The following is an 18,423-nucleotide window of genomic DNA, read 5'->3' as shown; positions in this document are numbered from 1 at the left end:
ACTGATCCCATCTTTTGTCAGCACAACACTACCCCCTTTTCCTTTTTGCCTGTCCTTCATAAATGTTGAATATTCAGTTCCCAGTCTTGCTCACCCTGTAGCTATGTTTCTGTAATGGCAATTAGATCATATCCATTTACCTCTATTTGTGCCTTTAAATCACCTGCCTTGATGCGAATGCTGCGTGCATTCAGGTAGAGTGCCCTTAACTTTGTCTTTTTGAAGTTATTCCATATTCTAAGCCTGGTTGATGCTTGCCTTTGTTTCACCTGCTTTCTAATTTCACTTGCTACATTTCCACATCCTGTTTTCAACTTTACTTTCCTCCAATTTGAGCTCCCCCTCAGGTTCCCATCCCCATGACAAACCAACTTAAAACCTCCCCAACAGCACTAGCAAATCTCCCTGCAATGTTAGTACCTGTCCTGCTAAGGTGCAGCCCGTCCATCTTGTACAGATACCACCTGCCTCAGAACTGGTCCTAATGCCTCAGAAAACTGATGCCCTCCCTCCTACATCAATTCTCCAGCCACGTGTTCAATCACTCAGTCCTCCTATTCCAATGCTCACTAGCTCAATGGGGGTAATCCTGAGATTACTGCTTTTGAGGTCCTGCTTTTTAATTCCCTTCCTAACTCCCTAAAATCTGCTTTCAGGACCTCATTGCTCTTCTTACCAATCTTATTGATGCTAATGTGGACCACAGCCTCTGGCTGTTCACCCTCCCCCAGGAGGAGGTTCTGCAGCCATCCCACAACATCCTTGACCCTGGCACCAGGGGACAACACACCATCCTGAAGTCACGTTTACAGAAACACCTGTCTGATCTCCTGACTATTGAATCCCCTATCACTATTGCTCTTCCACCCTACTTCCTCCCCTCCTATGCTGCTGAGTCACCCATGGTGCCACAGACTTGACTCTGGCTGCACTCCCCTGAGGAACCATGGCCCTCACCAGTTTCCAAAATGGAAAACCGATTGGTGAGCGAGATCATTTCAGGGGATGCCTGCACTACCTACCTGGTTCTCTTAGATTGCCTGGCGGTCACCCACTCCCTCTCTGCCTGTACGCTCCTAACCTGTGGTGTGACTACCTCCCTAAAAATTCTATCCACATAATTATCAGTCTTGTGGATGCACCGCAGTGACTCCAGCCGCCGCTCGAGTTCTGAAACCCAGAATTCAAGCTTCTACAGCCAGTGACACTTCCTGCAAATGTGTTCATTTAGGGCACATGGTGCATCCATGATTTCCCACATACTGGAAGACGTACATTCCACTCACCCACGTTGACCTGATATAACATAACTTTAAAAACTAATTTTTACAATTACTTAAGTAGAATAACTGCCCCATACTGAAATAAAAGCCAGCTACTGGGAGATGAAAGATGGTAGAAAAAGAGAGGAGCACGCCTTCCCCTCTTCTCTGTACTCCCTCACTCTCCAAACTCACACTTATGTACCAAAGCAGCACTTTCAGTCCATCTATCCAGCAATTTGAATAATTACCCAAGTCTATCATAACACCATACGACATAGGAGCAGACATTAGGCCATTCGGCCCATCGAATCTGCTCCGCCATTCAATCATGGCTGATAAGTTTCTCAACCCCATTCTCCCGCCTTCTCCCCGTAACCTTTGATCCCCTAACCAATCAAGAACCTATCTATCTCAGTCTTAAATACACTCAATGACCTGGCCTCTACAACCTTTTGTGGCAATGAATTCCATAGATTCACCACTCTCTGGATAAAGAAGTTTCTCCTCAACTCTGTTCTTAAAGGTCTTCCCTTTACTCTGAGGCTGTGACCTCGGGACCTAGTCTGGCCTAGTAATGGAAACATCTTCCCCACGTCCACTCTATCCAGGCTTTTCAGTATTCTGTAAGTTTCAATCAGATCCCCCCTCATCCTTCTAAACTCCATCGAGTATAGACCCAGAGTCCTCAAACATTCTTCAAACTATCCTGCCCACAAAAAGCAGGACAAATTCAACCCAGCTACTGGGTTCCCACCCTGTTAGTCTACTTTCTTATAAGCAACATGCTAGAAAGTGTCATGACAGAGATATCAAGCCGCGCTTACTCAGCAATAACCTGCACACTGATACTCAGTTTGGGGTTCACTAGGGCCATTCACTTCTGACCTCATGACAGCCTTGATCCAAACATGTACAATAGAGCTGAACTCAAGAAGTGAGGTGAGGGTGACTGCCCTTAATATCAAGGTAGCATTTGAGCGAGTGTAGCATCAAGGAGCCCGAGCAAAATTGGAGTCAATGGAGATCAGAGGGGAACTCTTCACTGGTTGAAGTTATACCTAGCACAAAGGGGAAGATGGTTGTGTTTGTTGGCAGTCAATCATCAACAGTGCATTGATGAGACCACATTTGGAGTACTGTGTACAGTTTTAGTTTCCTTATTTAAGAAAGGATATAATTACGTTGGAAAAAAACGCAGAGGAAATTCACTCAACTGATTCCTGGGATGAAGGGCTTGTCTTGTGAGGAAAGCTTGGACAAGTTGTGCCTTGGGAATGAGCAATTATCTTCTTGAAATATATAAGATCCTAAGGGGATTTGACAGGGTGGATGCTGAAAGGATGTTTCCCCTCATGGGAGAGACTAGAACTAGGGGACAGAGTTTAAAAATAAAGGGTCTCCCATTTAATATAGAGATGAAAATAATTTTTCTCTCTCAGGGGGTCATTACTCCATGGAATTCTCTTCCCCAGACAGCTGTGGAGGCAGGGCCATTGAATATTTTTAAGGCTGCGTTAGATAGTTTCTTGACTGACCAGGAAAGTAGAGGCCATGATCAGATCACCCAAAATCTTATCAAATGGCAGAGCAAGGTTGATGGACCAAGTGGCCCACTCCTGTTCCTAATTCATATGTTCATATGTAGCCCCAGGACATCGCTGCTCGAGTTCCTCAGGGGAGTGTCCTCAGCCCAACCATCTTCAGCTGCTCCATCAATTACCTTCCTTCATCATAAGGTCAGGGAAATGGGGACTTCTGCTCTGAAGAAGAGTCAGACAGACTCAAAACATTAATTCTGTTGCTCTCTACAGAGATGCTGTCAGACCTGCTGAGTTTTTCCAGCATTTTCTGTTTTTATTACAGAAGTGGGAATGTTTGCTGATGACTGCACAATGTCCAATACCATCAGTGGCACCTCAAATACTAAAGTAGTGTGTGTCCAAATGCAGCAAGACCTGGGCAACATTCAAGTTTGGGCTGATAAGTAGCAAATAACATTCATGCCACACGAGTACCAGGCAATGACCATCTCCAACAGAGAAAACATAACCATTGCCCCTTGACATTCAATGGCATTGCCATCATTGAATCCCCCACTATCAACATTCTGGGGGTTCCAAAGAAGTCATATTGGACTCAAAACATTAACTCTGTTTCTCTCTCCACAAGTACTGCCAGACCTGCTGAGCTTTTTCCAGAATTTTCTGTTTTTATTTCAGATTTCCAGCATCCACAGTATTTTGCTTTTATTTATTATCCTGGGGGTTATCATTGACCAGAAACTGAACTGGACCAGTCATATAAATACTGTGGCTACAACAGCAGGTCAGAAGCGAGGAATCCTGCAGTGAGTAACTCACCTCCTGACTCCCCAAAGCACCATCTATAAGTCAGGAATGTGACGGAATACTCTTGCCTAGATGAGTACAGCTCTAACAACACTCAAGAAGCTTGACACCATCCAGGACAAAGTAGCCCGCTTGATTGGCACCCCATCCACCACCTTCAACATTCACTCCCTCCACCATTGACACAGAGTGACAGCAGTGTGTACTGGAACTCCCTTCCTAACAGCACTGTGGGTGTACCTAAGCCACATGGACTGCAATGGTTCAAGCAGGCAGCTCACCACCACCTTCTCAAGGGCAATTAGAGATGGGCAATAAATGCTGGCCCAGCCAGCGAAGCCCACATCCCGTGAAAGAATAAATTTATAAAAAATCACTACCAACACCATGAGCTCTTAATTTATTCAGTAACCTTTTATGTGACACCTTATCAAATGCCATTTGGAAATCCAAATGCACTACATGTACAGGTCCCCCTTTATCCACCCTGTTTGTAACATCCTCAAATAACTCTAATAAACTGTTCATTTCACTATTGAGTCCAGAAGTGTGTATAGCTCTTCATTAAAAGATGAGCTGCTGTTCCTTGAGCTGACATTGTGCTTCATTGGAAGATGGCAGGAGGCTGAGGAAAGAAATGTTAGTACGAGAAGAAGGTGGGGAATATAAAATGACAAGCAACAGGCAGCTTGTGACCACACTCGTGAACTGAAAGAAGATACTTTGGAGAGCAGTCACCGAGTCTGTGTTTATTTACCCCAATGTTAAGCAGGCCGCATTGTGAGCAGTGAATTGTTATGATGTGGCAGATGATATGTGCCAGGCAGACCAAATCTACGAGGGAAACTTGGTCACACTATCACAACAGTTTTGCAAGTTCTTGGTTTTTTAAATTCACATCATTAGAATCTCCGTTCACATCGGGGGAACCAGACGATCCCGTCTGCATGAGGAGCTGGAAAATTCCAGCCATTGTGCTATCCAGCCTAATCCAACCTTCCAGCTCTTGCTCCGTGCTTATTTTTTTATTCATTCCCGGGATATGGGCTTCACTGGCTGGGCCAGCATTTATTGCCCATCCCTAATTGCCCTTGAGAAGGTGGTGGTGAGCTGCCTTCTTGAACCGCTGCAGTCCATGTGGTGTAGGTACACCAACAGTGCTGTTAGGGAGGGAGTTCCAGGATTTTGACCCAGCGACAGTGAAGGAACGGCAATATATTTCCAAGTCAGGATGGTGAGTGACTTGGAGGGGAATCCCAGGTGGTGGTGTTCCCATCTATCTGCTGCTCTGCTGCCCTTGTCCTTCTTTGGTGAATTCCTGCAGTGCATCTTGTAGATGGTACACACTGCTGCTACTGTGCATCGGTCGTGGAGGGAGTGAATGTTTGCGGATATGGTGCCGATCAAGCGGGCTGCTTTGACCGAGATGGCGTCAAGCTTCTTGAGCGTTGTGGGAACTGCACTTAACCAGGCAAGTTGGGAGTATTCCATTACATTCCTGACTTATGCCTTGTAGTTGGTGGACAGGCTTTGGAGAGTCAGGAGGTGAGTTACTCATCGCAGGATTCCGAGCCTCTGACCTGCTCTTGTAGCCACACTATTTATATGGCTAGTCCAGTTCAGTTTCTGGCCAATAGCAACCCCCAGGATGTGGATAGTGAGGGATTCAGTGATGGTAAAGCCATTGAATGTGAAGGGGCGATGGTTATATTCTCTCTTGTTGGAGATGGTCATTGCCTGGCACTTGTGTGGCGTGAATGTTACTTGCCACTTGTCAGTCCAAGCCTCTATATTGTCCAGGTCTTGCTGCATTTGGACATGGACTGCTTCAGTATCTGAGGAGTCGGAAATGATGCTGAACATTGTGCAATCATCAGCGAACATCCCCACTTCTGACTTTATGATGGAAGGAAGGGCATTGATGAAGCAGCTGAAGATGGTTGGGTTGAGCACACTACCCTGAGGAGCTCCTGCAGTGATGTCCTGGAGCTGAGATGACTGACCTCCAACAACCACAACCGTCTTCCTTTGTGCTGGGTATGACTCCAACCAGCGGAGTTTGCCCCCTGATTCCCATTGACTCCAGTTTTCACAGAATCACACAGTGCAGAAAAAGCCATTCGGCCCATCGAGTCTGCACCGACACATGAGAAACACCTGACCTACCTACCTAATCCCATTTACCAGCACTTGGCCCTTAGCCTTGAATGTTATGACGTGCCAAGTGCTCATCCAGGTACTTTTTAAAGGATGTGAGGCAACCCACCTCCACCACCCTCCCAGGCAGCGCATTCCAGACCATCACCACCCTCTAGGTAAAAAAGTTTTTCCTCCCATCCCCCCTAAACCTCCTGCCCCTCACCTTGAACTAATGTCCCCTCGTGACTGATCCTTCAACTAAGGGGAGCAGCTGCTCCCTATCCACCCTGTCCATGCCCCTCATAATCTGGTACACCTCGATCAGGTCATCCCTCAGACTTCTCTGCTCCAACGAAAACAACCCAAATCTATCCAACCTCTCTTCATAACTTAAATGTTTCATCCCAGGCAACATCCTGGTGAATCTCCTCTGTACCCCCTCCAGTGCAATCACATCCTTCCAGAACTGCACACAGTACTCCAGCTGTGGCCTCGCTAAGGTTCTATACAACCCCAACATGATCTCCATACTTTTGTAATCTATCCCTCATTTGATAAAGGCAAGTGTCCCAAATGCCTTTTTCACCACCCCACTAACATGCCCCTCCACCTTCAGAGATTTATGGACACACATGCCAAGGTCCCTTTGTTCCTCAGAACTTCCTAGTGTCATGCAGTGAATACTTCCTTGTTAATTACACCTTCCAAAGTGTATCACCTCACACTTTTCAGGGTTAAATTCCCTCTGCCACTTATCTGCCCATTTGACCATCCCGTCAATGTCTTCCTGTAGCCCAAGACACTCAACCTCACTGTTAACCACCCGGCCAATCTTTGTGTCATCTGCTCACTTACTAATCCTACCCCCCACATATTCATCTATGCCATTTGTATAAATGACAAATAATAGGGGACCGAGCACAGATCCCTGTGGTATGCCACTGGACACTGGCTTCCAGTCACTAAAGCATCGTTCTGCCTCCTACAACTAAGCCAATTTTGAATCCACCTTATCAAATTACCCTGTATCCCATGTGCATTTGCCTTCTTTATAATTCACCCATGTGGGACCTTGTCAAAGGCTTTGCTGAAATCCATATAAACTACATCAACTGCACTACCCTCATCTACACAACTGGTCACCTCCTCAAAAAATTCAATCAAATTTGTTAGGCATGACCTCCCTCTGACAAAGCCATGCTGACTATCCCTGATCAAACCTTGCCTCTCCAAGTGGAGATAGATTCTCTCCTTCAGAATTTTCTCCAATAGTTTCCCTACCACTGACGTGAGACTCACTGGTCTGTAGTTCCCTGGCTTCTCTCTACAACCCTTCTTAAATAGCGGAACCACATTAGCTGTTCTCCAGTCCTCTGGCACCTCTCCCGTGGCCAGAGGGGAATTAAAAATTTGGGTCAGAGCCCCAATCTCCTCCCTTGCCTCCCTCAGCAGTCTGGTACACAAATCTTCCAGACCTGGAGATTTGTCCACTTTTAAGCCTGCCAACACCACCAATACCTTGTCACTCCCTATATCAATTTGCTCAAGAACCTCGCAGTCTCTCTTCCCAAGTTCGATACCTTCACCCTCATTCTCTTGGGTGAAGACGGATGTGAAGTGTTCATTCAACACTCTACCGATATCCTCTGGCTCCACCCATAGATTGCCCCCTTGGTCCCTAATGGGCCCTACTCTTTCCCTGGTTATCCTCTTCCCATTGATATACTTATAGAATATCTTGGGATTTTCCCTACTTTTACCAGCCAGAGCTTTCTTTTATCACCCTAGGGGGAGCATGTTGAGCCTGTACCCTTCCCATTTCCTTTTTGAACGCCCCCCACAGTTCCTCTGTAGATTTCCCCACAAGGAGCTGTTCGCAGTCTACCTTGGCCAGATCCTGCCTTATTTTACTAAAATCCGCTCTCTCCCAATCCAAAACATTTTTTTACAAATTGTCTATTTCTTTGTCCATAACAAACTTAAACTGTACCATGTTGTGGTTGCTATCACTAAAATGCTCCCCTACCACCACCTCAGCCACTTGTCCAGCTTTATTCCCCAGAATTAGGTCCAGCACTGCGCCGTCCCTTGTTGGACCCTCTACATATTGACCTAAAAAGTTCTCCTGTACACATTTCAAGAAATCCACTCCATCCAAGCCCTTAACATTATGTCTATCCCAATTAATGTTGGGAAAGTTGAAATCACCTAATATAATTACCCTATTGTTATTGTTTTTACACACCTCCACAAATTGTGCACATATTTGCTCCTCAATTTCCTGCTGACTATCTGGGGGTCTATAATAAACACCTAACAACATGGTTGCTCCTTTTTAATTCCTGAGCTCTACCCACAAAGCTTAATTTGATGTCCCCTCCAAGATATCATCTCTCCTTACTGCAGTAACTGCTGGGGCTCCTTGATGCTACACTTGGTCAAATGCAGCCTTGAAGTCAAGGGCAGTCACTCGCACCTCACCTCGGGAGTTCAGCTCTTTTGTCCATGTTTGAACCAAGGCTGTAAGGAGGTCAGGAACTGGGTGGCCCCAGTGGAACCCAAACTTGGCATCAGTGAGTAGGTTGTTGCTAAGCAAGTGCTGCTTGATTGCCATATTGATGAACCCTTTCATTACTTTACTGATGATGGAGAGTAGACTGATGGGGGCGGTAATCGGCCGGGTTGGATTTGTCCTGCTTTTTGTGTACAGGACTTACCTGGGCAATTTTCCACATAGCCGGGTAGGTGCCAGTGTTGTAGCTGTACTGGAACAGCTTGGCCAAGGGCGTGGCAAGTTCTGGAGCACAAGTCTTCAGTACTATTGCCAGAATATTGTCAGGGCCCAAAGCCTTTTCAGTATCCAATGCCTTCGGCTGTTTCTTGAAATCACGTGGAGTGAATCAAATTGGCTGAAGACTGGCATCTGTGATGCTGGGGACCTCCAGAGGAGGCTGAAATGATGCAAATTTGCTTCACAAATGACATGCTAAGCCAGCATTCATGTTTCCATGAGGTGCGAGTGACTGCTCTTGACATCAAGGCTTCCTTTGACCAAATGTGGCATCAAAGAGCCCTAAGAAAACTGTAGTCAATGAGAATCAGGGGGAAAACTCTTCACTGGTTGGAGTCATACCCAGCACAAAGGAAGATGGTTGTGGCTGTTGGAAGTCAGTCATCTCAGCTCCAGGACATCACTGCAGGAATTCCTCAGGGTAGTGTCCTCACCCCAATCATCTTCAGCTGCTTCATCAATGACCTTCCTTCCATCATAAGGTCAGAAGGGGGGATGTTCACTGATGATTGCACAATGTTCAGCACCATTCATGACTCCTCAGATATTGAAGCAGTCCATGTCCAAATGCAGCAAGACCTGGACAATATCCAGGCTTGGGCTGACAAGTGGCAAGTAACATTCGCGCCACACAAGTGTCAGGCAATGACTATCTCCAACAAGAGAGAATCTAATCATCGCTCCTTGACTATCAATGGCATTACCATCACTGAATCCCCCCACTATCAACATCCTGGGGGTTACCATTGACCATAAACTGAACTACACTCGCCATATAAATACTGTGGCTACAAGAACAGGTCAGAGGCTAGGAATCCTGCAACAAGTAACTCACCTCCTGACTCCCCAAAGCCTGTCCACCATCTACAAGGCACAAGTCAGGAGTGTGATGGAATACTCCTCACTTGCCTGATGAGTGCAGCTCCCACACCACTCAAGAAGCTCGACACCGTCCAGGTCAAAGCAGCTCCAACCGATTGGCACCCCACCCACAAACATTCTATTCCTCCACCACCGACGCACAGTGGCAGCAGTGCGTACCATCTACAAGATGCATTGCAGGAATTCACCAAGGCTCCTTGGACAGGACTTTTCAAACTCATGATCGCTACTGTCTAGAAGGAGAAGGGCAGCAGATAGTTGGGAAAATCACCACCTGGAAGTTCCCCTCCAAGTCACTCACCATCCTGACTAGGAAATATATCACCATTCCTTCACTGTCACTGGGTCAAAATCCTGGAACTCCCTCCCTAGCAGCACTGTGGATGTACCTACACCACATGGACTGCAGCAGTTCAAGAAGGCAGCTCACCACCACCTTCTCAAGGGCAATTAGGGATGGGCAATAAATGCTGGCCCAGCCAGTGATACCTACAACCCACAAACGAATAAAAAAATAAGCACGGAGCAAGAGCTGGAAGGTTGGATTAGGCTGGATAGCACAATGGTTGGAATTTTCCAGCCCCTCATGCAAACGGGATCGTCTGGTCCCTCCAATGTGAACGGAGGTTTCAATGGCTCAACGGAGCTGCTGTCGGGAGCCCCGCTGCGGGGGGGGGGTGCTGGAAAAATCTGTCCAATGAGCCAAATGGTCTCTTTCTGTGCCATAAATCTTTCCATATTCCTAATGATTAAAGGATTTAATAGGACAGATACAAAGAAACGATTTCTCCTGGTGACAAGTCCAGAACCTGGGGGCATAACCTTGAAATGGCCCAAACATTCCTTTGAGCTGAAACATTGATGTATTTGTATTTTTTTCTATTTGGTATACTCAATTCTGTCATGAAAGTATAATAATTTTCATAATATTTTTCCAGTTTATTGTGAAGTAAGTTTATGGGTGTAAGTTTTTGGGTCTGTCTGTCTGATTTAATTACATTTGGAGTCAAGTAGACTGCCAGCTGAAATCATCAAAAGAAGCTAGGTGCTGTTTTTAAATTCATTCACGGGATGTGGGCTTCACTGGGCTGCGCCAGCATTTATTGCCCATCCCTAATTGCCCTTGAGAAGGTGGTGGTGAGCTGCCTTCTTGAACCGCTGCAGTCCATGTGGTGTAGGTACACCCATAGTGCTGTTAGGGAGGGAGCTCCAGGATTTTGACCCAGCGATAGTGAAGGAACGGCGATATATTTCCAAGTCAGAATGGTGAGTGACTTGGAGGGGAACTTCCAGGCGGTGGTGTTCCCATCTATCTGCTGCCCTTGTCCTTCTAGATGGTAGCGGTTGTAGGTTTGGAAGGTGCTGTCTAAGGAGCCTTGACGAATTCCTGCAGTGCATCTTGTAGATGGTACACACACTGCTGCTACTGTGCGTCGGTGGTGGAGGGAGCGAATGTTTGTGGATGGGTTGCCAATCAAGTGGCTGCTTTGTCCTGGATGGTGTCAAACCTGTTGGACAAAAGCAAGGGCTGAGGCTGCTGCCCTCTGGGTCCCCTTCCCTGCCTCACCCGCAGCAACACTCTCCTGTCCCTGACCACTGACCAAATCAGGAGATCCTGGCCTAAGAGATGTGACTGCCTCCTAGTACAAAGTATCCAGGTAACTTTCCCCCTCCCTGATGAGTCACAGTGTCTGCAGCTCAGCCTCCAGCTCAATGACTCTGAGCTGAAGTTCCTCGAGCCACAAACACTTACTGCAGACGTGTTTGCCCTGGGTCACACTGGCATCTAGGAGTACCCAGATGCTGCAGTCTTGACACATCACCTGTCCTGCCATCCTTAATGGGTCTTTATTAACTTCTTAAATTATTTTATTCATTTAATTATATTCCTTTTTAAATATATATTTTATTAACCTTACCACCAGTTTTTATTCTTTTCAAACATTAGGAATACACCTTAATCACTTACCAGATAACCCCCAAACAGCTACCTTCTACCCCTGTAGCATGGCAAGAACCAATTCCTCTCCTCACTTAACTCTCTTAATCACCCAACTCCAGAACTCTGTTCAGTCACACTTGGTGCTAAGCCACACTGAGATGTCTGTTTATATATCCTTCTCAAACGAAGAGAAACTGGTTGAAGCTGCTTTCCCTAATCAGCTCTCTTCATCTGCTCTTCCAGCCGAACCCTAAAGCCCTGATTAAGGCTGGGAAACTTAGAACTTGGACAATAAATTTCAGTTAAATGCAAATACAAACAAAATTAGATTTTTACAAAGAAATTAACACTCCTTTACTCACCCAAACTGCCAGCAACCAATGCTAGATCACACTGAGATATCTGTTTATATATCCTTCTCAAACTAAGGAGTTAGTTGACCCCAACTGAGTGGATTGCTAGGCTATTTCAGAGGGGCAGTTAAGAGTCAATCACATTGCTGTGGGTCTGGAGTCACATGTAGGCCAAACCAGGTAAGGACAACAGTTTCCTTCCCTAAAGGGCATTAGTGAACCAGATGGGTTTTTATAACAATTGGTGATAGTTTCATGGTTACCATTACTGAGACCAGATTTCAATTCCAGATTTATTAATTGAATTTAAATTCAGTTTGAACCCGTGTCCTCAGAGGATTAGCCTGGGCCTCTGGATTACCAGCCCAGTGACATTACTACCACAGTCCCGTCTCCCCCTAAATTGAAGTTGTAGCCGTTAGTTGATGCATGTTGGGACTCTGTGATATGGGAACTGGGCGACTTCCATTGGCATGGGCGGGTATAGTGTGGCTGCTGAATGATCCAATGAGAAGCCCAACCTCATTGGTCAGCTGGTTTCCAAAGGCACCCACCAAGTGTCCAGGAGCTTCTCTCTCTCTCTTTCTCTCTCTCTCTCTCCCTTCTCTTTCTCTCTCTCTCTCTCTCTCCCTCTCTTTCTCTCTCTGTTTACTCTCTGCCTTGGGTATGGACAGTTTCTTGTGGATACTTCAATGATCCCTCTGTCCTTTCTCCTGATCCTCCTTTTCCTTCTCTCAGTATTGACTTGTGTAGCACTGAATTCTCTACTTATGTTGTTTAACACACAAATAAATTTCTTTATGCACATTTACAGCAGTTCAATTCCTTCACTGCTCTGTGAACTCCATCTACAGTTCAGGCATGAGAATGGTGATCTGTTTCCACGTGTGCCATTGACCCAAAACCTGGGACTGGACTTTACAGGGTGCCACGTTCCCGGACTGAAAGGTTGGGCACTCATTGGCTCAGGGTGAGACTCACTTCCCCATCTGGGGAAGAAGTCCCACCTTGAGAGATGCAGGCAAATCCAATTGGCCGCAGCTCTGTACTCCCAGCAACACCAGGTTTGAACAGTGGTCACTGCTGGGACTCCAGGCAGTCCTGAAGAAGAGGAGGTTAGGGAAGTTGGACTGAAGGTAAGTCCATTGTATCAAGAGGGCCTGGTTGGCAAGCACCAGTGAAGAGGGTGAGGGAAATGGGGGATTGGGTTTGAGAGGCCAGGGTTGATGGTATGATCTGGGGGATGATGCCTCCAATGGGCACATGGGACACTCCAAAGGAGGTATCTCTCTTCTTGCCCATCACCAACTCACCCAGTAAAACCTGTTGGGCTACCTGTTTGGCCTGGGACTCCTGTAAAGGGTTAATGTTATGTTAGTATATAATGTACATCATCAGTGCCATAAGATCACATGACATCAGAGCATAAAGAGAGACAGTTCTATGTAGAGCCTCATGCTGCATCTGTATTGTACATCGTTAGTATAATATTCAATAAAAGGTAGAGTTTACCAACAGCCTTGCCTCCCGAATTATCTGTCTGGTCCAGACTCTTCATTTACCACATTTAAGACCCACAATGATAATAACAGACCTCCCCCTGCTGCAATAAAGTAGCAGCATTGTGGGGGTAGGGGGTGTGATGCTGCGGTCAGGATGAGGCATTTAAATGACCATCAGTTGGCCACTTAAAGGCCTCAATAGGCCCAATGGCGAGTAGGCTGCCCGATGCCTCCACTGCCCCCCATTAAGTGGGAGACAGGCCAGGGATGGGTGGGAAGGCAGCAGGCAGGCCATGCATTACATTTTATGAGCCCCAACGTTCAAAAAGGCTGGTTGTGGTGGTGGGGGGGAGGGGGGGTGGTGGGGTGCTGTAAAATCCAGCTCCTTATGTTTCAACTGTCACATGAATGGGGAATTTGATTCTCCAACTGTTTGTTGCCTTTGCACAACTCTTTAGTCTAAACAAGATTTACACCAATAACTTTTGTAAAAGCTCTTGACAGCAGCATATCCAGGAGCCAAATTTCAGGAGAGATTCAATCCATTAAATTATTCATCATTAATGAGATTTTTTCGAGACTATAAGACGAATGAAGGAAAGAATTTCGCTTCTTATCCAATAATCTTTGTTAGTACTTCACACTGGAGTTAATTCGCAATAGCTAACATACCTTTTATGTGCAGTAAGTTACAACTGCACCATGTCATTAGCTTAGGGCAGAAACCAAACTTAAAATTCCCACCAGCTTTTCTTGCTTTTGATTTTTAGGAAGAGGCAATTGTGCACATGGCCCTTATGCTGCAGGTCAACCAAACTCTTCAGGAGCTGCACTTGGAGAAAATGGCAATGCAGGACTTTGGTGTACAGCAACTTTGTGACAAACTGGTTAAGAACCAGAGTCTCCGACTCCTTGATCTCCACTGGTAAATGATATTTGTACTTTTACTTTCCATTACCCAGCTGCATGATGGGCTGAATGGCCTCCTTCTTTGCCAAAGAATTTTATAATTTGGTATTGTATGGTGGTGAGGAACGGCAGTTAAGCAAATTATTATAAATGCAGGACATTACAAGATGTTATTTTTAAAATGTGTCTTTTCACTTAAAGTAAAACACTTCAGAATGCCCTGGGTAGGGGGAATGGTGATCGTGCAAACTCTGCCCAGAGATATGCCCGTGTCAGTCCCCATGGGGATCCTTCCAAATTGGGAGCTCTTGCAGTGTGCAAATGCATAAACTGTAAAGCAGGTGCAGAGGGATTTTCCAGAGTTTAAACAAACAGGTTTGACATTTATATAAAAGCAAAAAACTGTGGATTTTACTGCGGATTTTTCACATTTACTGTTGCTGTATTAATTGAAAAGTCATCAAGGCTACTCTCAATGCTCAGGCATTTCCAGAGAGAGGCCACCTGTCTGTTAATGTTTTGTAACAGTTAACAAAGGTTAATTTAAAGGCAGTAACAGAGAAATTTGGAGCCAACTTGAAAGTAGTGGTTTACAGAGCAGAATGTGTTGAAATATTGACTGAGCACTTGAACCTGGTCAGAAGAACATGGATGGACAATATAAAATAAGGGGTGAAATTTTGAAGGGGGTGCAGGAGCAGAAAGACCTGGGTGTATATGTGCATAGATCATTGAAGGTGGCAGGACAGGTGGAGAGAGCAGTTAATAAAGCATATAGTATCCTGAGCTTTATTAATAGGGGCATAGAGTACAAGAGCAGGAAGGTTATGCTGAATTAATATAAGACACTCGTTAGACTTCAGCTGGAATATTGTGTACAGTCCTGGACGCCACATTATAGGAAGAATGTGAACATGTTGGACAGAGTGCAGAAGAGGTTTACAAGAAAGGTTCCAGGGATGAGAAACTTCAGCTATGAGGATAGATTGGAAAGGGTGGGACTGTTCTTTATCTTTAATGATAGCGACCACAACATGGTACAATTTAAGCTTGTTATGGACAAAGAAATAGACAAGTTGCAAAAAACTGTTTTGGATTGGGGAAGAGTGGATTTTAGTAAAATAAGGCAGGATCTGGCCAAGGTACATTGGGAACAGCTACTTGTGGGGAAATCTAAAGAGGAGCAGTAGGGGGCGTTCAAAAAGGAAATGGGAAGGGTACAGGCTCAACATTTTCCCTCCAGGGTGATAGGAAGGAGTAACAAGCCCAGAGAACCATGGATGACCAGAGATATTCAGGATACGATGATAAGGAAAAGAGACGCTTTTAGCAGGTACAAAGGAAGCAAATCAGCGGAGGCATTAGTGGAGTACAGAAAGTGCAGGGTAGAGCTTAAGAAAGCAATTAGGAGAGCAAAGAGGGGATATGAGAAAGCTCTGGCTGGTAAAAGTAGGGAAAATCCCAAGATATTCTATAAGTATATCAATGGGAAGAGGATAACTAGGGAAAGAGTAGGGCCCATTAGGGACCAAGGGGGCAATCTATGGGTGGAGCCAGAGGACATCGCTAGAGTGTTGAACGAATACTTCACATCCGTCTTCACCCAAGAGAATGAGGATGAAGGCATCGAATTCGGGGAGAGAAACTGCGAGGTTCTTAAGCAAATTGATATAGGGAGTGACAAGGTACTGGAGGTGTTGGCAGGCTTAAAAGTGGACAAATCTCTAGGTCCAGATGATTTGTGTCCCAGACTGCTGAGGGAGGCAAGGGAGGAGATCACAGGAGCTCTGACCCAAATTTTTAATTCCTCTCTGGCCATGGGGGAGGTGCCAGAGGACTGGAGAACAGCTAATGTGGTTCGGCTATTTAAGAAGGGTTGTAGAGATAAGCCAGGAAACTACAGACCAGTGAGTCTCACTTCAGTGGTCGGGAAACTATTGGAGAAAATTCTGAAGGAGAGAATCTATCTCCACTTGGAGAGGCAAGGTTTGATCAGGGATAGTCAGCATGGCTTTGTCAGAGGGAGGTCATGCCTAACAAATTTGATTGAATTTTTTGAGGAGATGACCAGGTGTGTAGATGAGGGTAGTGCAGTTGATGTGGTTTATATGGATTTCAGCAAAGCCTTTGACAAGGTCCCACTTGGGAGACTTATAAAGAAGACAAATGCATATGGGATACAGGGTAATTTGATAAGGTGGATTCAAAATTGGCTTAGTTGTAGGAGACAGAGTGTGATGACCGAAAGACATTTTAGTGACTGGAAGCCAGTGTCCAGTGGCGTACAACAGGGATCTGTGCTGGGACCCTTATTATTCATCATTTATATAAACGACATAGATGACTATGTGGGGGGTAGGATTAATAAGTTTGCAGATGACACAAAGATTGGCCAGGTGGTTAACAGTGTGTTTGAGTGTCTTGGGTTACAGGAAGATATAGATGGGAGGGTCAAATGGGCAGATAAGTGGCAGATGGAATTTAACCTTGAAAAGTGTGAGGTGATACACTTTGGAAGGAGTAATCTGACAATGAAGTATTCAATGAATGGCATGACACGAGGAAGCTCTGAAGAACAAAGGGACCTTGGCATGTGTGTCCATAGATCTCTAAAGGCGGAGGGACATGTTAGTGGGTTGGTGAAAAAGGCATATGGGACACTTGCCTTTATCAATCGAGGCATAGATTACAAAAGTAGGGAGATCATGTTGGAGTTGTATAGAACCTTGGTGAGGCCACAGCTGGAGTACTGTGTGCAGTTCTGGTCACCACATTATAGGAAGGATGTGATTGCACTGGAGGGGGTGCAGAGAAGATTCACCAGGACGTTGCCTGGGATGAAACATTTACGTTATGAAGAGAGGTTGAATAGACTTGGGTTGTTTTCTTTGGAGCAGAGAAGACTGAGGGATGACCTGATCGAGGTGTATAAGATTATGAGGGGCATGGACAGGGTGGATAGGGAGCAGCTGTTCCTCTTATTTGAAGGGTCAGTCACGAGGGAACATAAGTTCAAGGTGAGGGGCAGGAGGTTTAGGGGGGATGTGAGGAAAAACTTTTTTACCTAGAGGGTGGTGACGGTCTGGAATGCGCTGCCTGGGAGGGTGGTGGAGGCGGGTTGCCTCACATTCTTTAAAAAGTACCTGGATGAGCACTTGGCACGTCACAACATTCAAGGCTATGGGCCAAGTGCTGGTAAATGGGATTAGGTAGGTAGGTCAGGTGTTTCTCACATGTCGGTGCAGACTCGATGGGCCAAACAGCCTCTTCTGCACTGTGATTCTGTGATTCTGATTCTGTGATTTAATGTGTCATGACAGTAACCAAATATCCTCTGATGGAGCAAAGTCACTGGCCGAGCTGCTGAAGCACAACACTCCGCTGAAGATTCTGGATTTGGGAGCAAACAGAATTGAGGATGATGGACTCGTTTACATTAGTGAGGCCATCCGCTACATGAACGACCAGCTGGTAGCGTGAGTCCACCAGCTTTATTATCTAATCTGTGCAAAATCTAACGTGATAAACAGGTTGATTCTGGATAAAAAGACCTTCCAGTTCAAAAGTAAAATAAATCTTCCCCACAGGAGGCTGGAAGAGGAACTGACTCTGAGTTCCTCAGGGTAGTGTCCTCAGCCCAACCATCTTCAGCTGCTTCATCAATGACCTTTCCTCCATCATAAGGTCAGAAGTGGGGATGTTCGTTGATAATTGCACAATGTTCAGCACCATTTGCGACTCCTCAGATACTGAAGCAGTCCATGTGCAAATGCAGCAAGACCTGGACAATACCTAGGCTTGGGTTGGCAAGTGGCAAGTAACGTTTGTGCCACAGAAGTGCCAGGCAATGACCATCTCCAACAAGAGAGAATCTAACCATCGCCCCTTCATGTTCAATGGCATTACCATCACTGAATCCCCCACTATCAACATCCTGGGGGTTACCATTGATCAGAAACTAGACTAGCCATATAAGTACTGTGGCTACAAGAGCTGGTCAGAGGCTGGGAATCCTGCAGCAAGTAACTCACCTCCTGACTCCCCAAAGCCTGTCCACCATCTACAAGGCACAAGTCAGGAGTGTGATGGAATACTCCCCACTTGCCTGGATGAGTGCAGCTCCCACAACACTCAAGGAGCTTGACACCATCCAGGACAAAGCAGCCCGCTTGCTCGGCATCATATCCACAAACATTCACTCCCTCCACCACCAACGCACAGTAGCAGTAGTGTGTGTACCATCTACAAGATGCACTGCAGGAATTCACCAAGGCTCCTTAGACAGCACCTTC

At 45.8% G+C, this 18,423-nt stretch overlaps 1 protein-coding gene across 1 annotated transcript in view; it reads left to right on the top strand.

Annotated features, from left to right (window-relative positions):
- The window catches only part of LOC144694285 (uncharacterized), a 67,680-nt gene that overhangs the window by 26,834 nt on the left and 22,423 nt on the right, over positions 1–18,423 (top strand). The window contains exons 6-7 of the mRNA XM_078564621.1: positions 13,993–14,147; positions 17,452–17,607. Coding sequence (XP_078420747.1) covers positions 13,993–14,147; positions 17,452–17,607 — 311 coding nt within the window. The remainder of the gene's footprint in view (positions 1–13,992; positions 14,148–17,451; positions 17,608–18,423) is intronic.

This window comes from Cetorhinus maximus, chromosome 19 (genome assembly GCF_964194155.1).
Source record: "Cetorhinus maximus chromosome 19, sCetMax3.hap1.1, whole genome shotgun sequence".
Classification (NCBI taxonomy): domain Eukaryota; kingdom Metazoa; phylum Chordata; class Chondrichthyes; order Lamniformes; family Cetorhinidae; genus Cetorhinus; species Cetorhinus maximus.
The sequence above is the reverse complement of the archived record's forward strand: the minus strand, read 5'-3'. Positions and strand labels throughout refer to the sequence as shown.